The sequence below is a fragment of the Emys orbicularis genome, chromosome 23, assembly GCF_028017835.1.
Source record: "Emys orbicularis isolate rEmyOrb1 chromosome 23, rEmyOrb1.hap1, whole genome shotgun sequence".
Taxonomy (NCBI): Eukaryota; Metazoa; Chordata; order Testudines; family Emydidae; genus Emys; species Emys orbicularis.
Window position 1 is genome coordinate 19,904,579 of NC_088705.1, and position 17,327 is coordinate 19,921,905.

Below are 17,327 nucleotides of genomic sequence, written 5' to 3' on the forward strand. Positions count from 1 at the left end.
CATACGCCGGAGCATATCAGTTTGTTCCTCCAGTAGCCTCACCAGTGCCTCTTGCCTTCTGTCAGCAAGCTGACGCCACCTATCATCTTCAGCCCGCCACTTATTATCTTCAGCCCACCACCTGTCCTCGCGTTCATATTGTGTTTTCCTGGACTCTGACATTGTCTGCCTCCACGCATTCTGCTGTGCTCTTTCAGTGTGGGAGGACTGCATAAGCTCAGAGAACATTTCATCGCGAGTGTGTTTTTTTCGCCTTCTAATCTTCGCTAGCCTCTGGGAAGGAGAAGATAGTGTGAGCGTTGAAACATTTGCAGCTGGTGGAGGGAAAAAAAGGGAGAGTGGTAGTTAAAAAGACACATTTTAGAGAACAATGGGTAGACGCTTTCACGGTAAACCTTGCTGTTAACATTACATAGCACATGTGCTTTCGGTACAAGGTCGCATTTTGCCTCTTATTGAGGGTATGCCGGTTTGGTGTGAGAGATCACTCATGCAGGGCCGGGCAACAGAATTCGGATTGCAGGCAGCCATGGTAAGACACAGTCTTTTGGCTTCTTTAACCTTCATAACATTTGGGAATGGTTTCAAACAGCAGCACCCACATTTCCCATACCAAGCAGCCGTTGGGTTGGCCATTTAAAAGGAGGGGCTGCAGTTTTCGGGTTAACTTGCAGCACAAACCCAACTAACCCTCCCCCACACACCCAATTCTCTGAGATGATCGCTTCACCCCTCCCCCCACGTGGCTAACAGTGGAGAGCATTTCTGTTCAGCCACAGGCAAACAGCCCAGCAGGAACGGGCACCTCTGAATGTCCCCTTAATAAAATCAACCTATTTCAACCAGGTGACCATGAATGATATCACTCTCCTGAGGATAACAGAGAGAGATAAAGAATGGATGTTGTTTGAATGCCAGCAAACACCAGAACCATACGCTGTGTTATGCAATGATTCCAGACTACGTGTTACTGGCCTGGCATGGTAAAGTGTCCTACCATGGAGGACGGAATAAAGCTGCCCTCCCCAGAAACCTTTTGCAAAGGCTTTGGGAGTACATCCAGGAGAGCTTTATGGAGATGTCCCTGGAGGATTTCCGATCCATCTCCAGACACGTTAACAGACTTTTCCAGTAGCTGTACTGGCTGCGAATGCCAGGACAAATTAATCATTAAACATGCTTGCTTTTAAACCATGTATAATATTTACAAAGGTACACTCACCAGAGGTCCCTTCTCCACCTGGTGAGTCCGGGAGGCAGCCTTGGGTGGGTTTGGGGGGTACTGGCTCCAGGTCCAGGGTGAGAAACAGTTCCTCCACTTGCTTGCTGTTAGCTATCTTCCTCGTCCCCAAACCCCGCATCCCTGTTGCGTGCTACTCCATTGACGGAGTCAAAGCACAGGGTTGGGGTAGTGGTGGCTGCACCTCCTAGAATGGCATGCAGCTCATCATAGAAGTGGCATGTCTGGGGCTAGGACACGGAGCGGCCGTTTGCCTCTCTGTTTTTTTGGTAGGCTTGCCTCAGCTCCTTAAGATTCATGCGGCACTGCTGTGGGTCCCTGTTACAGCCTCTGTCCTTCATGCCCTTGGAGATTTTTTCAAATGTTTTGGCATTTCATCTTTTGGAACAGAGTTCTGATAGCACGGATTCGTCTCCCCATATGGCGAGCAGATCCCGTACCTCCCGTTCGGTCCATGCTGGAGCTCTTTTGCGATTCTGGGACTCCATCATGGTCACCTCTGCTGATGAGATTTGCACTCACCTGCAGATTGCCACGCTGGCCAAACAGGAAATGAGATTCAAAAGTTCGCGGGCATTTTCCTGTCTACCTGGCCAGTGCATCTGAGTTGAGAGCGCTGTCCAGAGCGGTCACAATGGAGCACTCTGGGATAGCTCCTGGAGACCAATACCGTCAAATTGCGACCACACGACCCCATATTCGACCTGGCAAGGCCGATTTCAGTGCTAATCTGCTCGTTAGGGGAGGAGTACAGAAATCGATTTTAAGAGCCCTTTAAGTAGAAAAAACGGCTTTGTTGTGTGGACGGGTGCAGGGTTAAATCTATGTAACGCTGCTAAATTCGACCTAAACTCGTAGTGTAGACCAGGGCTAAGACTTTCAACTATTTACAGAGTGAAAAGGAGAGTCCACTAGGGAATCATAGAATATTAGTGTTGGAAGAGACCTCAGGAGGTCATCTAGTCCAATCCCCTGCTCAAAACAGGACCAACACCAACTAAATCAGCCCAGCCAGGGCTTTGTCAAGCCGGGCCTTAAAAACTTCTAAGGATGGAGATTACAACACTTCCCTAGGTAACTCATTCCAGTTCTTCACCATCCTCCTAGTGAAATAGTGTTTCTTAATATCCAGCCTAGACCTCCCCCACTGCAACTTGAGATCATTGCTTCTTGTTCTGTCATCTGCCACCACTGAGAACAGCCGAGCTCCATCCTCTTTGGAACCCCCCTTCAGGTAGTTGAAGGCTATCAAATCCCTCCTCACTCTTCTCTTCTGCAGAATAAATAACGCCAGTTCCCTCAGCCTCTCCTCGTAAGTCATGTGCCCCAGCCCCCTAATCATTTTAGTTGCCCTCCACTGGACTCTCTCCAATTTGTCCACATCCCTTCTGTAGTGGGGGGCCCAAAAGTGGATGCAATACTCCAGATGTGGCCTCACCAGTGCCAAATAGAGGGGAATAATCACTTCCCTCGATCTGCTGGCAAGGCTCCTACTAATACAGCCCAATATGCCATTGGCCTTCTTGACAACAAGGGCACACTGCTGACTCATATCCAGTTTCTTGTCCACTGTAATCCCCATGTCCTTTTCTGCAGAACTGCTGCTTAGCCAGTCGGTCCCCAGCCTGTAGCAGTGCATGGGATTCTTCATTCCTAAGTGCAGGACTCTGCACTTGTCCTTGTTGAACCTCATCACATTTCTTTTGGCCCAATCCTCCAATCTGTCTAGGTCACTCTGAACCCTACCCCTACCCTCCAGCATATCTACCTCTCCCCCAAGCTTAGTGTCATCTGCGAACTCGCTGAGGGTGCAATTCATCCCATCACCCAGATCATTAATAAAGATGTTGAACAAAACTGGTCCCAGGACCGACCCCTGGGGCACTCAGCTTGATACCGGCTAATGCAAGAGAGGAGCTGCTCCAATGACCGCCACTGGCAGTAAGAAGGAACTGAAGAGGCGGTGGGTCGGCATGGACCTATATACACCGCCATGAAGGTGCCACTCCTGGGGGCTCCACAGCCGACCCGATGGGTATTCCTAGAGAAAAACCTTCCGATGATCCTGCACGCAGCACACACACACCTACTTGGAATGGACATGAGCAATCACTCGAAGAAGTATTATTTATCCCTTCACAAAACACAAGAACCGGGGTCACCTCATGAAATTAATAGGCAGCAGGCTTTAAAACTTTAGATAAATTTGTGGAGGATTAGTCCATCAATGGCTATTAGCCAAGATGGCCACGGGGACAACCCCATACTCTGGGTATTCCTTAGCCTCTGACTGCCAGATGCTGGGACTTGACCAGAGGGAATGGGTCACTCAATAATTGCCCTGTCCTGTTCATTCCCTCTGAAGCATCTGGCACTGGCCACTATTGGAAGACAGGATACTGGGCCACATGGACCATTGGTCTGACCCAGTATATCCATTCTTATGAGCAGCTGCCACTCCTTGGAAGCAGCAGGAGTTTTGGGGAGGTGGGGTGGGAGGGGACACAGGGATGACAAAAAGTTGGTAGCTTTCCTCCCTTCTATGGATCTTCTTGCTGCCTTTCTGTAGCCCCTCCTCCATTGTCCACAGGCTCAATGAAGGGTGAGGAGCTGTCACTGGAGCTGACACCAAGCCCCAGTATAGGGCTGCTGGTTAGAGTGCACAAGTGATGACTTCATCAAGAATGATCCCACACATTCTGGAGATGGAATTTATTGTTATTCCTCCATTGAAAGAAGAGGCAGTTTTATTATACCTATGAAAGTAGCTTTTTCATTCATTGCACACAGGAATTTGAATCCATGGAAAAGGTGAGCCTTCTATCCAATACAACCACTTTTTAAATACATTTGAATAGTGATTAACTAGCATAAGCATTTGTCACATGAGGAAGTAAGTCACCCAAACCTTTTCCACTGTGAATTAGGAGCACAGGGCTGAGGTGCTGCCAATCAAACTGATGAGGGCGAAAAGCTACAGTTCACTTTACAAAAAACTAAGAAATGGTCAAAATGTCAAAAGCTACATTCAAAATTTACACAAACTCAAGGGGTGTTTGCTTCTGAGGACAAGGGGAATTGCTTTCCCTCAAAGTGTTCTGTCATTTAAAGATAAAATTTAGTGAAAAGGAAAAGCCTTTATACAATATATTCTCCAAATTCAGTCCCACAAGTTATTTTCTTAAAAATTCAGTTCAGTAAATTTAACACACATTTCAGAAGCTAACTGCATTCAGATCAGGGAACATTGGAAGGATTACTTAAAAAAAATAAAAAACAGCTCTGAATTTTGCTTCTGAGATGGAAACACGGTCTCTGAACCAACAATGATTCCAGTCAGTCTTGCTTTGCATCCTTCAAGGCTTGAAGTCTTTCTAACAGGGGAGGGTGGGAATAATGCCACATTGAAAATATCCAGTCAGAAACAGGAAATCCCAAATTATCTTTGTTTAATTTGATCAGAGCAGAGTATAGGTCTTTAGCCTTCCCAAGCTCCTTGGCAAATGCATCAGCTTGAAACTCAAATCGTCGGCTCAACACAGTCAAGCAAAAAGAGAGAACCTGTAGTGCGAAAAATAGATGAAAATGGTATAAAATTGCTGCCTACAGTTTCCTTACAGTGTTAGTAAATCATCCAGCAGGAATACCAACTGTCAGCAAACCAGCTGGAAATTTTTAACATCAGGGCTGTGCAACATTCTGCATTTGAGCTTAGTCCACCTTCCCATACCACCAAGTTGGGAAGTGTTCCAGGAGAGTCCCCAACCTAGTACCCTGTAATCTAGGGGAAGAGCACTGATCTTGAAATTAGTAGACAAATTCAAATCTCACCTCTAATGTGAGCTAATATTTCTGCACTTCATAGCCCTTAACACTGAAAATCTTGCACCCCAACCGTAGAAGATAGTCAAATATTAATCTCCCATTTTACAAATAAGTTAACAGAGGATGCACAAGGCCTCTTCACACACTGCTGGGAGTAGAGTCTAGGTCATTAATATGGCAGACACACATCTTATCCGATCAGTCACACTTCTCAAAATAAAAGTGCCAAATCAGTAGGCATTAGTTATCCCATCTCTAACCACCAGGTCACAATCAGAAGGAGAGGAAGAATCCAAGAGTTCCATTCTCCAGTATTCTACTCATGTCTAGCAACATTACCCACAGAAAGAGTACACCAAGTCTATGGTTAGTTTACACAGCAATTACTTCTGTTGCTCAGAGGCAGCAAGATTTCAACCCCGCACAGATCTCTGAGGAGTTAGGAGTCTTATGATTGTGACAGAACTGTGATAGAACTGTTTAGAACACTGCTTTATTTAATCCACAGAGTGAGAAAGCACTCTTAAAATAGAATTGATAGCTTAAAAACAATTTAATTATGGTGTAAAAAACTGATGTTTCACATTTCATTCATTTTTCACACATTTTGAATGATGGTGTCATAAATGGGCAGGTTGGAAGGTTAAAGATTCGGCTAACATTTTGGTTAGTAATGGAAGGATACTGTCATATGGGAGAAGCTCATAGCTACAGCAGCTTCCCCAACGTCTGCATTAGTGGTTTTCAAACGTTTTTTCTGGTGACCCAATTGAAGAAAATTGTTGATGCCCGAGACCAAATGGAACTGGGGATGAGGGGTTTGGGGTGTGGGAGAGGCTCAGGGCTGGGGCACAAGGTTGGGGTGCAGAGGTGAGGGCTGCAGGGTGGGGCCAGGAATGTGAGGTTTGGGTGGAGGAGGGGGCTCCGGGCTAGGGCAGGGGGAGGGGGTTAAGGGTACAGGAAGGGGCTCCAGGTTTGGGGGGGCTCAGGGCTGGGGCAGAGGATTGGGTGCAGGCTTACCTCGGGCGACTCCCGGTCAGTGGAGCAGCGGGGGTACTAAGGCAGGCTTCTTGCCTGTCTTGGCACCGTGGACCATGCTGCGCCCCGGAAGCGGCCAGCAGCAGGTCCGGCTCCTAGGCGGAGGCGCACAAGTGGTTCCGCACGGCTCTTGCCTGCGGGCACTGCCCCTCCCCCAGCTCTCATGGGTGTGTGGAGCCAGTGCACGGAGCCCCATGCCCCGCCCCCACCCGCCGCCTAGGAGCTGGACAGGTAGGGACTAGCCTGCCTTTGCCGGGCAGCACTGCCGACGGGACTTTTAACGGCCCGGTCAGTGGTGCTGACCAGAGCCACCGCGACCCAGTGCCTTCCATTCCACCACCCAGTACTGGGTCGTGACCCGCAGTCTGAAAACCACTGATCTACATAACTAAAGAGAAAAAACAAAACCTAATGCCTTTGCAGTATAGATAACAGATTGATCCCACACAAACACATGACACTTTTTTTCCTTCAAGAAAGGCCAGTCCATTGATGTTTATGCTGCCACTTTGGGGACAAAATATTTTTTGGTCTAATAAGTAGCTAATGCCTTTGTCTCATGGGCTTTAATCTTTTCTGGAAGTTTTTGACACTCAGTATGCCTCTCTTGTGCTGTACTTTAACCAACTAGAAATCAATTCTTTAAGATGCTTTTTTGCCTATTACTAACGTGTGGTACAGAACAAGCAGAGCTGTTTTTTATGTGCTCCTATTCTGGGAAAGGCTATCCTGACTATTCTAGAAACATCAACCCTGAATTTCTATTTTGGGTACTTCAGCTTTGTGTAGAGTAATGGGACGGCCACCATTGGAGACCTGTGAAATGTTAGCAAACTAAGGCTATGTCTACACTACAGACCTTACACCAGCACAGCTGTACTGCAGCAGCTGCACCACTGAAAGGTCTCCCATGGAGCTGTTCTATTTAAACCACCCCGAATGAGCGGTGGTAGCTATGTTGGTGGAAGAGAGTCTCCTGTTGACAAAGCACTGTCCACACCAGCACTTATGTTGGTGAAATTTATGTCAGTCAGGGGTGTGTTTTCTTCACACCCCTAACCGACAAAAGTGCTAGTGAAGACATAGCCTTAGTGGAGGTTACTTACTGTAACTTCAAGATGTGTGGTCCTTATCTGTATTCCACAAGTGGGTACACACATGTGTGCCATGCGCCTGTGTACTGAAATTCTTCAAAAGCAGTGTCCATTGACCCGCATATACACAGTAGAGCCCCGCATGCTCCTGAACAAATGTATAAGAGGCAGTGCGGGTTGACCCCTCTCCAGTTCCTCTTCTTACTGCAAATGCAACAGGATATGAAGCAGAGGGGAAGGAGGGTGGACAGAGGAATACAAATAGGGAGCACACATGTCGAACAACCTCCAGTAATAGTAAGTAAGCTTCACTACTTCTTCGACTGATGATCCCTATCTGTATACCACATGTGGGTGACTGGCAAGCAGTGTTCAGACTGGATCAGGGTATGAGGAAGCTGGCAGCAAAGATGTTTGCAATACTGCCATTCCTATCACTGCAACTGCAGCCGATGCTTGAACTATAGCAGGCCTGCACAACATGCGGCCCGTGTGGGCTCACTGTGCGGCCTGCGGGGGTTGAGTAGATGGGCTCACTGTGCGGCCCGCGGGGGGGTGAGTAGGCGAGCCGGGCGGGTGGAGGGCTGAGAAGGCGAGTGGGCGGGCAGTGGTGGGGGGGCAGGTGAGCCTGTGGCGGGGGAGGGGGGGCTGAGGAGGCGAGCGAGCAGGCAGTGGCGGAGGGTAAGTAGGCGAGCCGGGGGAGGGGAGCTGAGGAGGCGACTGGTGAGTCGGTGGCTGACCTGTTCTACTGATCTGGTCTGGCTCCCATCCCCTTTCCCAGGGCCGGCTCCAGGCACCAGCAAAACAAGCAGGTGCTTGGGGTGGCACATTTCTAGGGGTGGCATTCTGGTGCCTGCCATCATAGGTGCCGACTCCGGGGCATGGGGAAAAAGTGCCCTCGCTGCCCCAGCTCGCCTCCGCTCTGCCTGCTCCCCTGAGCGCGCCGCCGCCGCTCCGCTTCTCCCCCCTCCCTCCCAGAGGGAGGAGAAGCCAAGCGGCGGGGCGCTCGGGGGAGGCGGCGGAGGTGAGCTGGAGCGGGGAGTGGTTCCTCTACCCCCCCGTTACTTCCTGCACCCCCCCACCCTAGCTCACCTCCGCTCTGCCTGCTCCCCTGAACGCGCCGCCGCTCCGCTTCTCCCCCCTCCCTCCCAGGCTTGCCACATGCAAAACCGCTGTTTCGCGCAGCAAGGCTGGGAGGGAGGAGAAGCTGAGCGGCGGGCGCTCGGGGGAGGCGGTGGTGGTGGAGTGGAGGTGAGCTGGAGCGGGGAGCGGTTCCTCTACCCCCCCGTTACTTCCTGCGTCCCCCAACCCTAGCTCACCTCTGCTCCGCCTGCTCCCCTGAACGCGCCGCTGCTCCGCTTCTCCGCCCTCCCTCACCTGAGAGGGAGGGGGGAGAAGCGGAGTGGCGGCGCGCCCGGGGGAGTAGGCGGAGCGGAGGTGAGTTAGGGCGGGAGGTCACGGGGGGCCCGCAGGAAGCAAAGGGGGGGAGAAATGTGGCACGCCGGGGGAGGAGGCGGTGCTGGGGATTTGGGGAAGGGGTTCGGAAGGGGTAGAGTTGGGGTGGGGCCGGGGGCAGAGGGACACGAAAAAGAAAGGGGAGGCAGCCAAAATTTTTTTTGCTTGGGGCGGCAAAAATCCTAGAGCCAGCCCTGCCCTCTCCAAGGGTTGCAGCTGTCTGGAGGTGCCTGCCTTCCATGCCTTCCTCATTCACACCTCATTCATTCCACAGGGCAATTGATTACAAAGTGGGGGGAAGATCTTATTCTACTTCTAGCAAAAAGACATTTTTCTTTTACCTTAATTATACTACTTTAGGGGCTCGCTATAACATATTACCGAGGTTCAATACTGCTGTTTCGGTGGGGCGGCGCTGGGGAAGGAGGGTTTTTATCCGTGGGGCAGGTGGCGCGGGGGTGTGTGTGTGTGTGTTTCGGCGGCGCTGGGGGGGTTGTTTCCGTGTTCAGCTTTGCGAACAGGAGCTGCTAACAGGGAGTTTCGCAAGGGAGTTCTCCAGGTGAAGGAGGAGCTAATACAGCATCTGTGGGGGACCGTGTGCTCTGGCTGGCAGTTGGAGGCAGGTTTGAAAGCTCGAAGCCTCTGGTAATTGGCTGAGCCTTAATCAGTGGGCGGGGCATTCACTCAGGCCAGGGCTTTATAAAGCCACGCACAAGCGACCAGGGGCTGCTAACAGGGAGTTTCGCAAGGGAGTTTAGAAGGGGAGCGGGAAGGGAGTGGGAGTCCCTCGCCAGCCGTAACCCCATCCCCGTGGCCCCCCCCTAAAACCTATAAACCAAATCACATTCCAAAACTCCCTTCTGTAAACCACGCTTTCACTAACTAGGATACAATGCAGGCAGAAGCCCAGCAGCAGAGTGGGGGCTATCCAGTTTATTGCACCGACTGTTGCATGTATGATTACCTGCCCTGTGGGCGGGTGGCGTATGTGTGCAGTCGGTGCAAGGAGCTCCTGGCCCTCAGAGACCATGTACGGACTTTGGAGGCCAGGGTGGCGGAACTGGAGGAGCTGAGAGAGGCAGAGAGGTATGTTGATGAGGCTTTCCGGGACACTGTAGAATTGTCCCACCTCCGCTTAGACAGCACCTGTGCTGTTAAGGAGGAAGAAGGGCCCAGGGAAGTAGAGCAGTCAATGGGAGCAGAGGGAAACTTTCCCGTAGTTGGGACCCTCCTTCCAGATGGTTCTGGGGTTGCCTCTCGCACTGAGGTTGCCTCTCCGGGGGAGGGAACTCCAGTTTCTAGGAAAAGGCAGGTGTTAGTAATGGGAGATTCGATTATTAGAAATGTAGATAGCTGGGTCTGTGATGACCGGGAGAACCGTATGGTGACTTGCCTGCCTGGTGCAAAGGTTGCGGATCTCTCGAGGCATCTAGATAGACTTATGTGTAGTGCTGGGGAGGAGCCGGTGGTCGTGGTACATGTAGGTACCAATGACATAGGGAAGGGTAGGAGAGATGTCCTGGAAGCCAAATTTAGGCTGCTAGGGAAGAGACTGAAATCCAGGACCTCTATGGTGGCATTTTCAGAAATGCTCCCAGTTCCACGCGCAGGGCCAGGTAGGCAGGCAGAGCTTCAGAGTCTCAATGCGTGGATGAGACGATGGTGTAGAGAGGAGGGGTTCACGTTCATTAGGAACTGGGGAAACTTCTGGGATGGGAGGAGCCTATACAGGAGAGATGGGCTCCACCTAAACCAAAGTGGAACCAGACTGCTGGCACTAAACATTAAAAAGGTTGTAGAGCAGTTTTTAAACTAGGAGATGGGGGAAAGCCGACTGCTGCAGAGGAGCGTGTGGATCGGACACAGACTTCTCTTAGGGGAGAGTCTGATGATAGAGAATCTCCAGGTTATAGTCAGGAGCAGAGGACTGAAAAGTATAATGTAAGGGCCGGATCAAATGATAAACAGCCACATAAAAAAGAATCTGGCACATCAGAAAAAGGCAGGCTAATAAACAGGGACAAGTTTTTAAAGTGCTTGTACACAAATGCCAGAAGTCTAAATAATAAGATGGGTGAACTAGAGTGCCTTGTGATAAAGGAGGATATAGCTATAATAGGCATCACAGAAACCTGGTGGACTGAGAGCAATCAATGGGACACAATCATTCCGGGGTACAAAATATATCGGAAGGACAGAACAGGCCGTGCAGGGGGAGGAGTGGCACTATATGTTAAAGAAAGTGTAGATTCAAATGAAGTAAAAATCTTAAGCGAATCCACAGGTTCCATAGAGTCTCTATGGATAGAAATTTCATGCTCTAGTAAAAATATAACATTAGGGATCTATTATCGACCACCTGACCAGGACAGTAATAGTGATGATGAAATGCTAAGGGAAATTAGAGAGGCTATCAAAATTAAGAACCCAATAATAGTGGGGGATTTCAATTATCCCCATATTGACTGGGAACATTTCACTTCAGGACGAAATGCAGAGATAAAATTTCTCGATACTTTAAATGACTGCTTCATGGAGCAGCTGGTACGGGAACCCACAAGGGGAGAGGCGACTCTAGATTTAATCCTGAGTGGAGCGCAGGAGCTGGTCCAAGAGGTAACTATAGCGGGACCGCTTGGAAATAGTGACCATAATACAATAGCATTCAACATCCCTGTGGTGGGAAGAACACCTCAACTGCCCAACACTGTGGCCTTTAATTTCAAAAGGGGGAACTATACAAAAATGAGGGGGTTAGTTAGACAAAAGTTAAAAGGTTCAGTGACTAAAATGAAATCCCTGCAAGTTGCGTGGGCCCTTTTTAAAGACACCATAATAGAGGCTCAACTTCAATGTATACCCCAAATTAAGAAAAACAGTAAAAGAACTAAAAAAGAGCCACCGTGGCTTAACAACCATGTAAAAGAAGCAGTGAGAGATAAAAAGACTTCCTTTAAAAAGTGGAAGTCAAATCCTAGTGAGGCAAATAGAAAGGAGCACAAACACTGCCAACTTAAGTGCAAGAGTGTAATAAGAAAAGCCAAAGAGGAGTTTGAAGAACGGCTAGCCAAAAACTCCAAAGGTAATAACAAAATGTTTTTTAAGTACATCAGAAGCAGGAAGCCTGCTAAACAACCAGTGGGGCCCCTTGACGATGAAAATACAAAAGGAGCGCTTAAAGATGATAAAGTCATTGCGGAGAAACTAAATGGATTCTTTGCTTCAGTCTTCACGGCTGAGGATGTTAGGGAGATTCCCAAACCTGAGCTGGCTTTTGTAGGTGACAAATCTGAGGAACTGTCACAGATTGAAGTATCACTAGAGGAGGTTTTGGAATTAATTGATAAACTCAACATTAACAAGTCACCGGGACCAGATGGCATTCACCCAAGAGTTCTGAAAGAACTCAAATGTGAAGTTGCGGAACTATTAACTAAGGTTTGTAACCTGTCCTTTAAATCGGCTTCGGTACCCAATGACTGGAAGTTAGCTAATGTAACGCCAATATTTAAAAAGGGCTCTAGGGGTGATCCCGGCAATTACAGACCGGTAAGTCTAACGTCAGTACCGGGCAAATTAGTTGAAACAATAGTAAAGAACAAAATTGTCAGACACATAGAAAAACATAAACTCTTGAGCAATAGTCAACATGGTTTCTGTAAAGGGAAATCGTGTCTTACTAATCTATTAGAGTTCTTTGAAGGGGTCAACAAACATGTGGACAAGGGGGATCCGGTGGACATAGTGTACTTAGATTTCCAGAAAGCCTTTGACAAGGTCCCTCACCAAAGGCTCTTACGTAAATTAAGCTGTCATGGGATAAAAGGGAAGGTCCTTTCATGGATTGAGAACTGGTTAAAGGACAGGGAACAAAGGGTAGGAATTAATGGTAAATTCTCAGAATGGAGAGGGGTAACTCGTGGTGTTCCCCAAGGGTCAGTCCTAGGACCTATCCTATTCAATTTATTCATAAATGATCTGGAGAAAGGGGTAAACAGTGAGGTGGCAAAGTTTGCAGATGATACTAAACTACTCAAGATAGTTAAGACCAAAGCAGATTGTGAAGAACTTCAAAAAGATCTCACAAAACTAAGTGATTGGGCAACAAAATGGCAAATGAAATTTAATGTGGATAAATGTAAAGTAATGCACATTGGAAAAAATAACCCCAACTATACATACAACATGATGGGGGCTAATTTAGCTACAACGAGTCAGGAAAAAGATCTTGGCGTCATCGTGGATAGTTCTCTAAAGATGTCCACGCAGTGTGCAGAGGCGGTCAAAAAAGCAAACAGGATGTTAGGAATCATTAAAAAGGGGATAGAGAATAAGACTGAGAATATATTATTGCCCTTATATAAATCCATGGTTCGCCCACATCTCGAATACTGTGTACAGATGTGGTCTCCTCACCTCAAAAAAGATATTCTAGCACTAGAAAAGGTTCAGAAAAGAGCAACTAAAATGATTAAGGGTTTAGAGAGGGTCCCATATGAGGAAAGATTAAAGAGGCTAGGACTCTTCAGTTTGGAAAAGAGAAGACTAAGGGGGGATATGATAGAGTTATATAAAATCATGAGTGATGTGGAGAAAGTGGATAAGGAAAAGTTATTTACTTATTCCCATAATACAAGGACTAGGGGTCACCAAAAGAAATTAATAGGCAGCAGGTTTAAAACAAATAAAAGGAAGTTCTTCTTCACGCAGTGCACAGTCAACTTGTGGAACTCCTTACCTGAGGAGGTTGTGAAGGCTAGGACTATAACAATGTTTAAAAGGGGACTGGATAAATTCATGGTGGCTAAGTCCATAAATGGCTATTAGCCAGGATGGGTAAGAATGGTGTCCCTAGCCTCTGTTCGTCAGAGGATGGAGATGGATGGCAGGAGAAAGATCACTTGATCATTGCCTGTTAGGTTCACTCCCTCTGGGGCACCTGGCATTGGCCACTGTCGGTAGACAGATACTGGGCTAGATGGACCTTTGGTCTGACCCAGTACGGCCTTTCTTATGTTCTTATGTGGGGCGGGCGGCGCTGGGGGGGGGGGGGGGGGGTTGTGTTTCGGGGGGGGGCTGGGTGGCGCTGGGGGGGGGGGGTGTTGTCGGAGGGTTTCGGCCCTCAGCTATTTTCTGTGGAGTAATATGGCCCTCAACGCTTTATGAGTTGTGCAGGCCTGCTAAGATGCATCCTGAAACCCCTTTAGAAATCCTCTGGTAGGATCAGGCTTGGGCATGAGCTCTTTCTGCTATGGCAACAAAAAGCCTCAGACCTAATGGGTTTGGTTCTTTGCAGGTACAAAGCCAGGGCATGCTGGATGTTGAGGGAGTGAAATCTCTTGTCCTCAGAGGAAGCATAGGGTTTGGGGAACAATACAGGTAAGTGTATTGCTTGATTGATGTGGAACTCAATGTTGGGGAGAAATGTGAGATGTAACCGAAGGGAAAAAACAGCTACTACCCAGTGTTATTGTTGTAACACATCTCAACAATAGTTACAACACATCTCATCTTCGTAACTATTGTTGAGATGTGTTGCTCATGTCCGTTCCATGTTAGGGTGTATGCGCGCTGCATGCATTGTTGTCAGAGATTTTTCCCTCAGTAGTATCAGTTGGGTCAACTCTAGTGCCCTCTGGAGCTGCATGCTTATGTGCGGTATAAGGGGCGCTGCCAGCTCCACACTTTCTCAGTTCCTTCTTGTCGGTTAACTCTGACAAAGGGGTAAGAGGGTGGGTCATGGAATGGACATGAGCAATACATCTCGAAGAACAACAGTTGGATTGGCGATCGGGGGAGGTCCCGGATGACTGGAAAAAGGCTAATGTAGTGCCCATCTTTAAAAAAGGGAAGGAGGAGGATCCGGGGAACTTACAGGCCAGTCAGCCTCACCTCAGTCCCTGGAAAAATCATGGAGCAGGTCCTCAAGGAATCAATTATGAAACACTTAGAGGAGAGGAAAGTGATCAGGAACAGTCAGCATGGATTCACCAAGGGGAAGTCGTGCCTGACTAACCTAATTGCCTTCTATGATGAGATAACTGGCTCTGTGGATGAGGGGAAAGCAGTGGATGTGTTATTCCTTGACTTTAGCAAAGCTTTTGATACGGTCTCCCACAGTATTCTTGCTGCCAAGTTAAAGAAGTATGGGCTGGATGAATGGACTGTAAGGTGGATAGAAAACTGGCTAGATCGTCGGGCTCAACGGGTAGTGATCAATGGCTCCATGTCTAGTTGGCAGCCAGTTTCAAGCGGAGTGCCCCAAGGGTCGGTCCTGGGGCCGGTTTTGTTTAATATCTTTATTAATGATCTGGAGGATGGTGTGGACTGCACTCTCAGCAAGTTTGCCGATGACACTAAACTAGGAGGCGTGGTAGATACACTAGAGGGTAGGGATCGGATACAGAGGGACCTAGACAAATTAGAGGATTGGGCCAAAAGAAACCTGATGAGGTTCAACAAGGACAAGTGCAGAGTCCTGCACTTAGGACGGAAGAATCCCATGCACAGCTACAGACTAGGGACCGAATGGCTAGATAGCAGTTCTGCAGAAAAGGACCTAGGGGTCACAGTGGACGAGAAGCTGGATATGAGTCAACAGTGTGCTCTTGTTGCCAAGAAGGCTAACGGCATTTTGGGCTGTATAAGTAGGGGCATTGCCAGCAGATCGAGGGACGTGATCGTTCCCCTTTATTCGACATTGGTGAGGCCTCATCTGGAGTACTGTGTCCAGTTTTGGGCCCCACACTACAAGAAGGATGTGGAAAAATTGGAAAGAGTCCAGCGGAGGGCAACAAAAATGATTAGGGGTCTGGAGCGCATGACTTATGAGGAGAGGCTGAGGGAACTGGGATTGTTTAGTCTCCAGAAGAGAAGAATGAGGGGGGATTTGATAGCAGCCTTCAACTACCTGAAGGGGGGTTCCAAAGAGGATGGAACTCGGCTGTTCTCAATGGTGGCAGATGACGGAACAAGGAGCAATGGTCTCAAGTTGCAGTGGGGGAGGTCTAGGTTGGATATTAGGAAACACTATTTCACTAGGAGGGTGGTGAAGCACTGGAATGCGTTACCTAGGGAGGTGGTGGAGTCTCCTTCCTTGGAGGTTTTTAAGGCCCGGCTTGACAAAGCCCTGGCTGGGATGATTTAGTTGGGAATTGGTCCTGCTTTGAGCAGGGGGTTGGACTAGATGACCTCCTGAGGTCCCTTCCAACCCTGATATTCTATGATTCTATGATTGGGACCTGTGTGAGGAACAGTGCTGACAATGATTGGTCTCTTGTGGAGTGAGCAGTTAAGATGACCAGAGGCAGGACATTTACCTGCTCATAGCAAGCTCGGATGTAGATGGTTATCTAGGATGAGATCCTCTGGGCTGATACAGGTAGCCCTCTCATCCTTTCTGCTATTGATACGAAGAGTTGCATGGATTTGTAGAAGGGTTTAGTCCTCTCAATATAAAAGGCGTGAGCATGCCTAAGATCCAACAAGTGAAGCCGTCATTCCTCAGAGTTCTTGTGAGGTTTCGGGAAGAAGACTGGTAGGAAAACGGCCTGGTTGTTAGGGAATTGTGACACAATTGTTAGGAAAGCCAGATGGGTACGGAGTTGGACCTTGAAGAACACCTTATAGGGTGGTTCTGATATAAAGGCCTTGATTTCAGAGATCCTTCTGGCTGAGGTGACCACCACCAGGAAGGCAACCTTCCAAGAGAAAAGTAGCAGGGGGCACGATGCTAATGGCTCAAAGGGGGGACCTGTGAGCTTTGACAGAACCAGATTTAAGTCTCATGGGAGGGGGGTCGGCTCACAGACCTGAGGATAGAGCCTTTCCAGCCTCTTGAGAAACCGAACTGTCATTTCATGGGAGAAGACTGACCTGCTGTTCACTGTAGGGTGGAAGGCTGAGATGGTTGCTAAGTGCACTTTAATAGACGAGAGGGCCAGGCCCTGCTGCTTTAAGTGGAGCAAACAGTCCAAGATAGACTGAAGGGAAGATCAAGATGGAGAGAAAGCACGTTCAGAAGCCCACAAAGAGAAACACTTCTACTTGGCCAAGTACATTGCCCTGGTGGAAGGCTTTCTACTGCCTAGCAAGATCTGCTGAACCTGTACATCCTGGGCTCCTAGGAGATGCGACACCTTGAGATGAATGGAGTGCTTCGTGCAGAAGTCCCACAGATGGATGGCCTCCTGACACAAGGCTGAAAATTGAACCTCTCCCTGTTTGTTGATGTAAAACATGGCCACAGTATTGTTTGTCAGGACTCGCACCACCTTGCTTGAGATCTGGGGAAGGAATACTTACCATACTAAGAGTACCCTGAGCTCGCTGACGTTTATATGCAGGGAGAGTTCTTCTTGGCACCAGAGGCCGATGTTATGTATGACCATGCTGGGCTGAAGAGGAATAGACAGTCCAAAAATAAAAGGGGAGGCAGATCTGAAACAGCAACTAGTACAGTGCCCTTGGGCACACCTTCAAAAGGTCTGCTTGGGCCTGCCACTGCATCTCTGAGACCCCAACTGGAAGGCTGAGGTGGATGGGAGTGGTTGGTGCCATTTATAACTTCCGCCTTTTTTTTTTTTTGTAGGGCTCCTGTCTTGGAGGTGCCAAAAACTAACAAGAGTGCTGGGGCCTGAATTGCTTCCTGGAAGCTGACGGAGCATACAGGGCTA

At 48.6% G+C, this 17,327-nt stretch overlaps 1 protein-coding gene across 2 annotated transcripts in view; it reads right to left on the reverse strand.

The window, feature by feature from the left end:
* Positions 1-3,971: 3,971 nt before the first annotated feature.
* Positions 3,972-17,327, reverse strand: part of ZMPSTE24 (zinc metallopeptidase STE24) — a 133,659-nt gene continuing 120,303 nt past the window's right edge. For both annotated transcript variants that reach the window (XM_065421608.1, XM_065421607.1), the window contains one exon: positions 3,972-4,801. In XM_065421608.1, the coding sequence (XP_065277680.1) occupies positions 4,577-4,801 (225 nt within the window). In that variant the 3' untranslated portion in view covers positions 3,972-4,576. The remainder of the gene's footprint in view (positions 4,802-17,327) is intronic.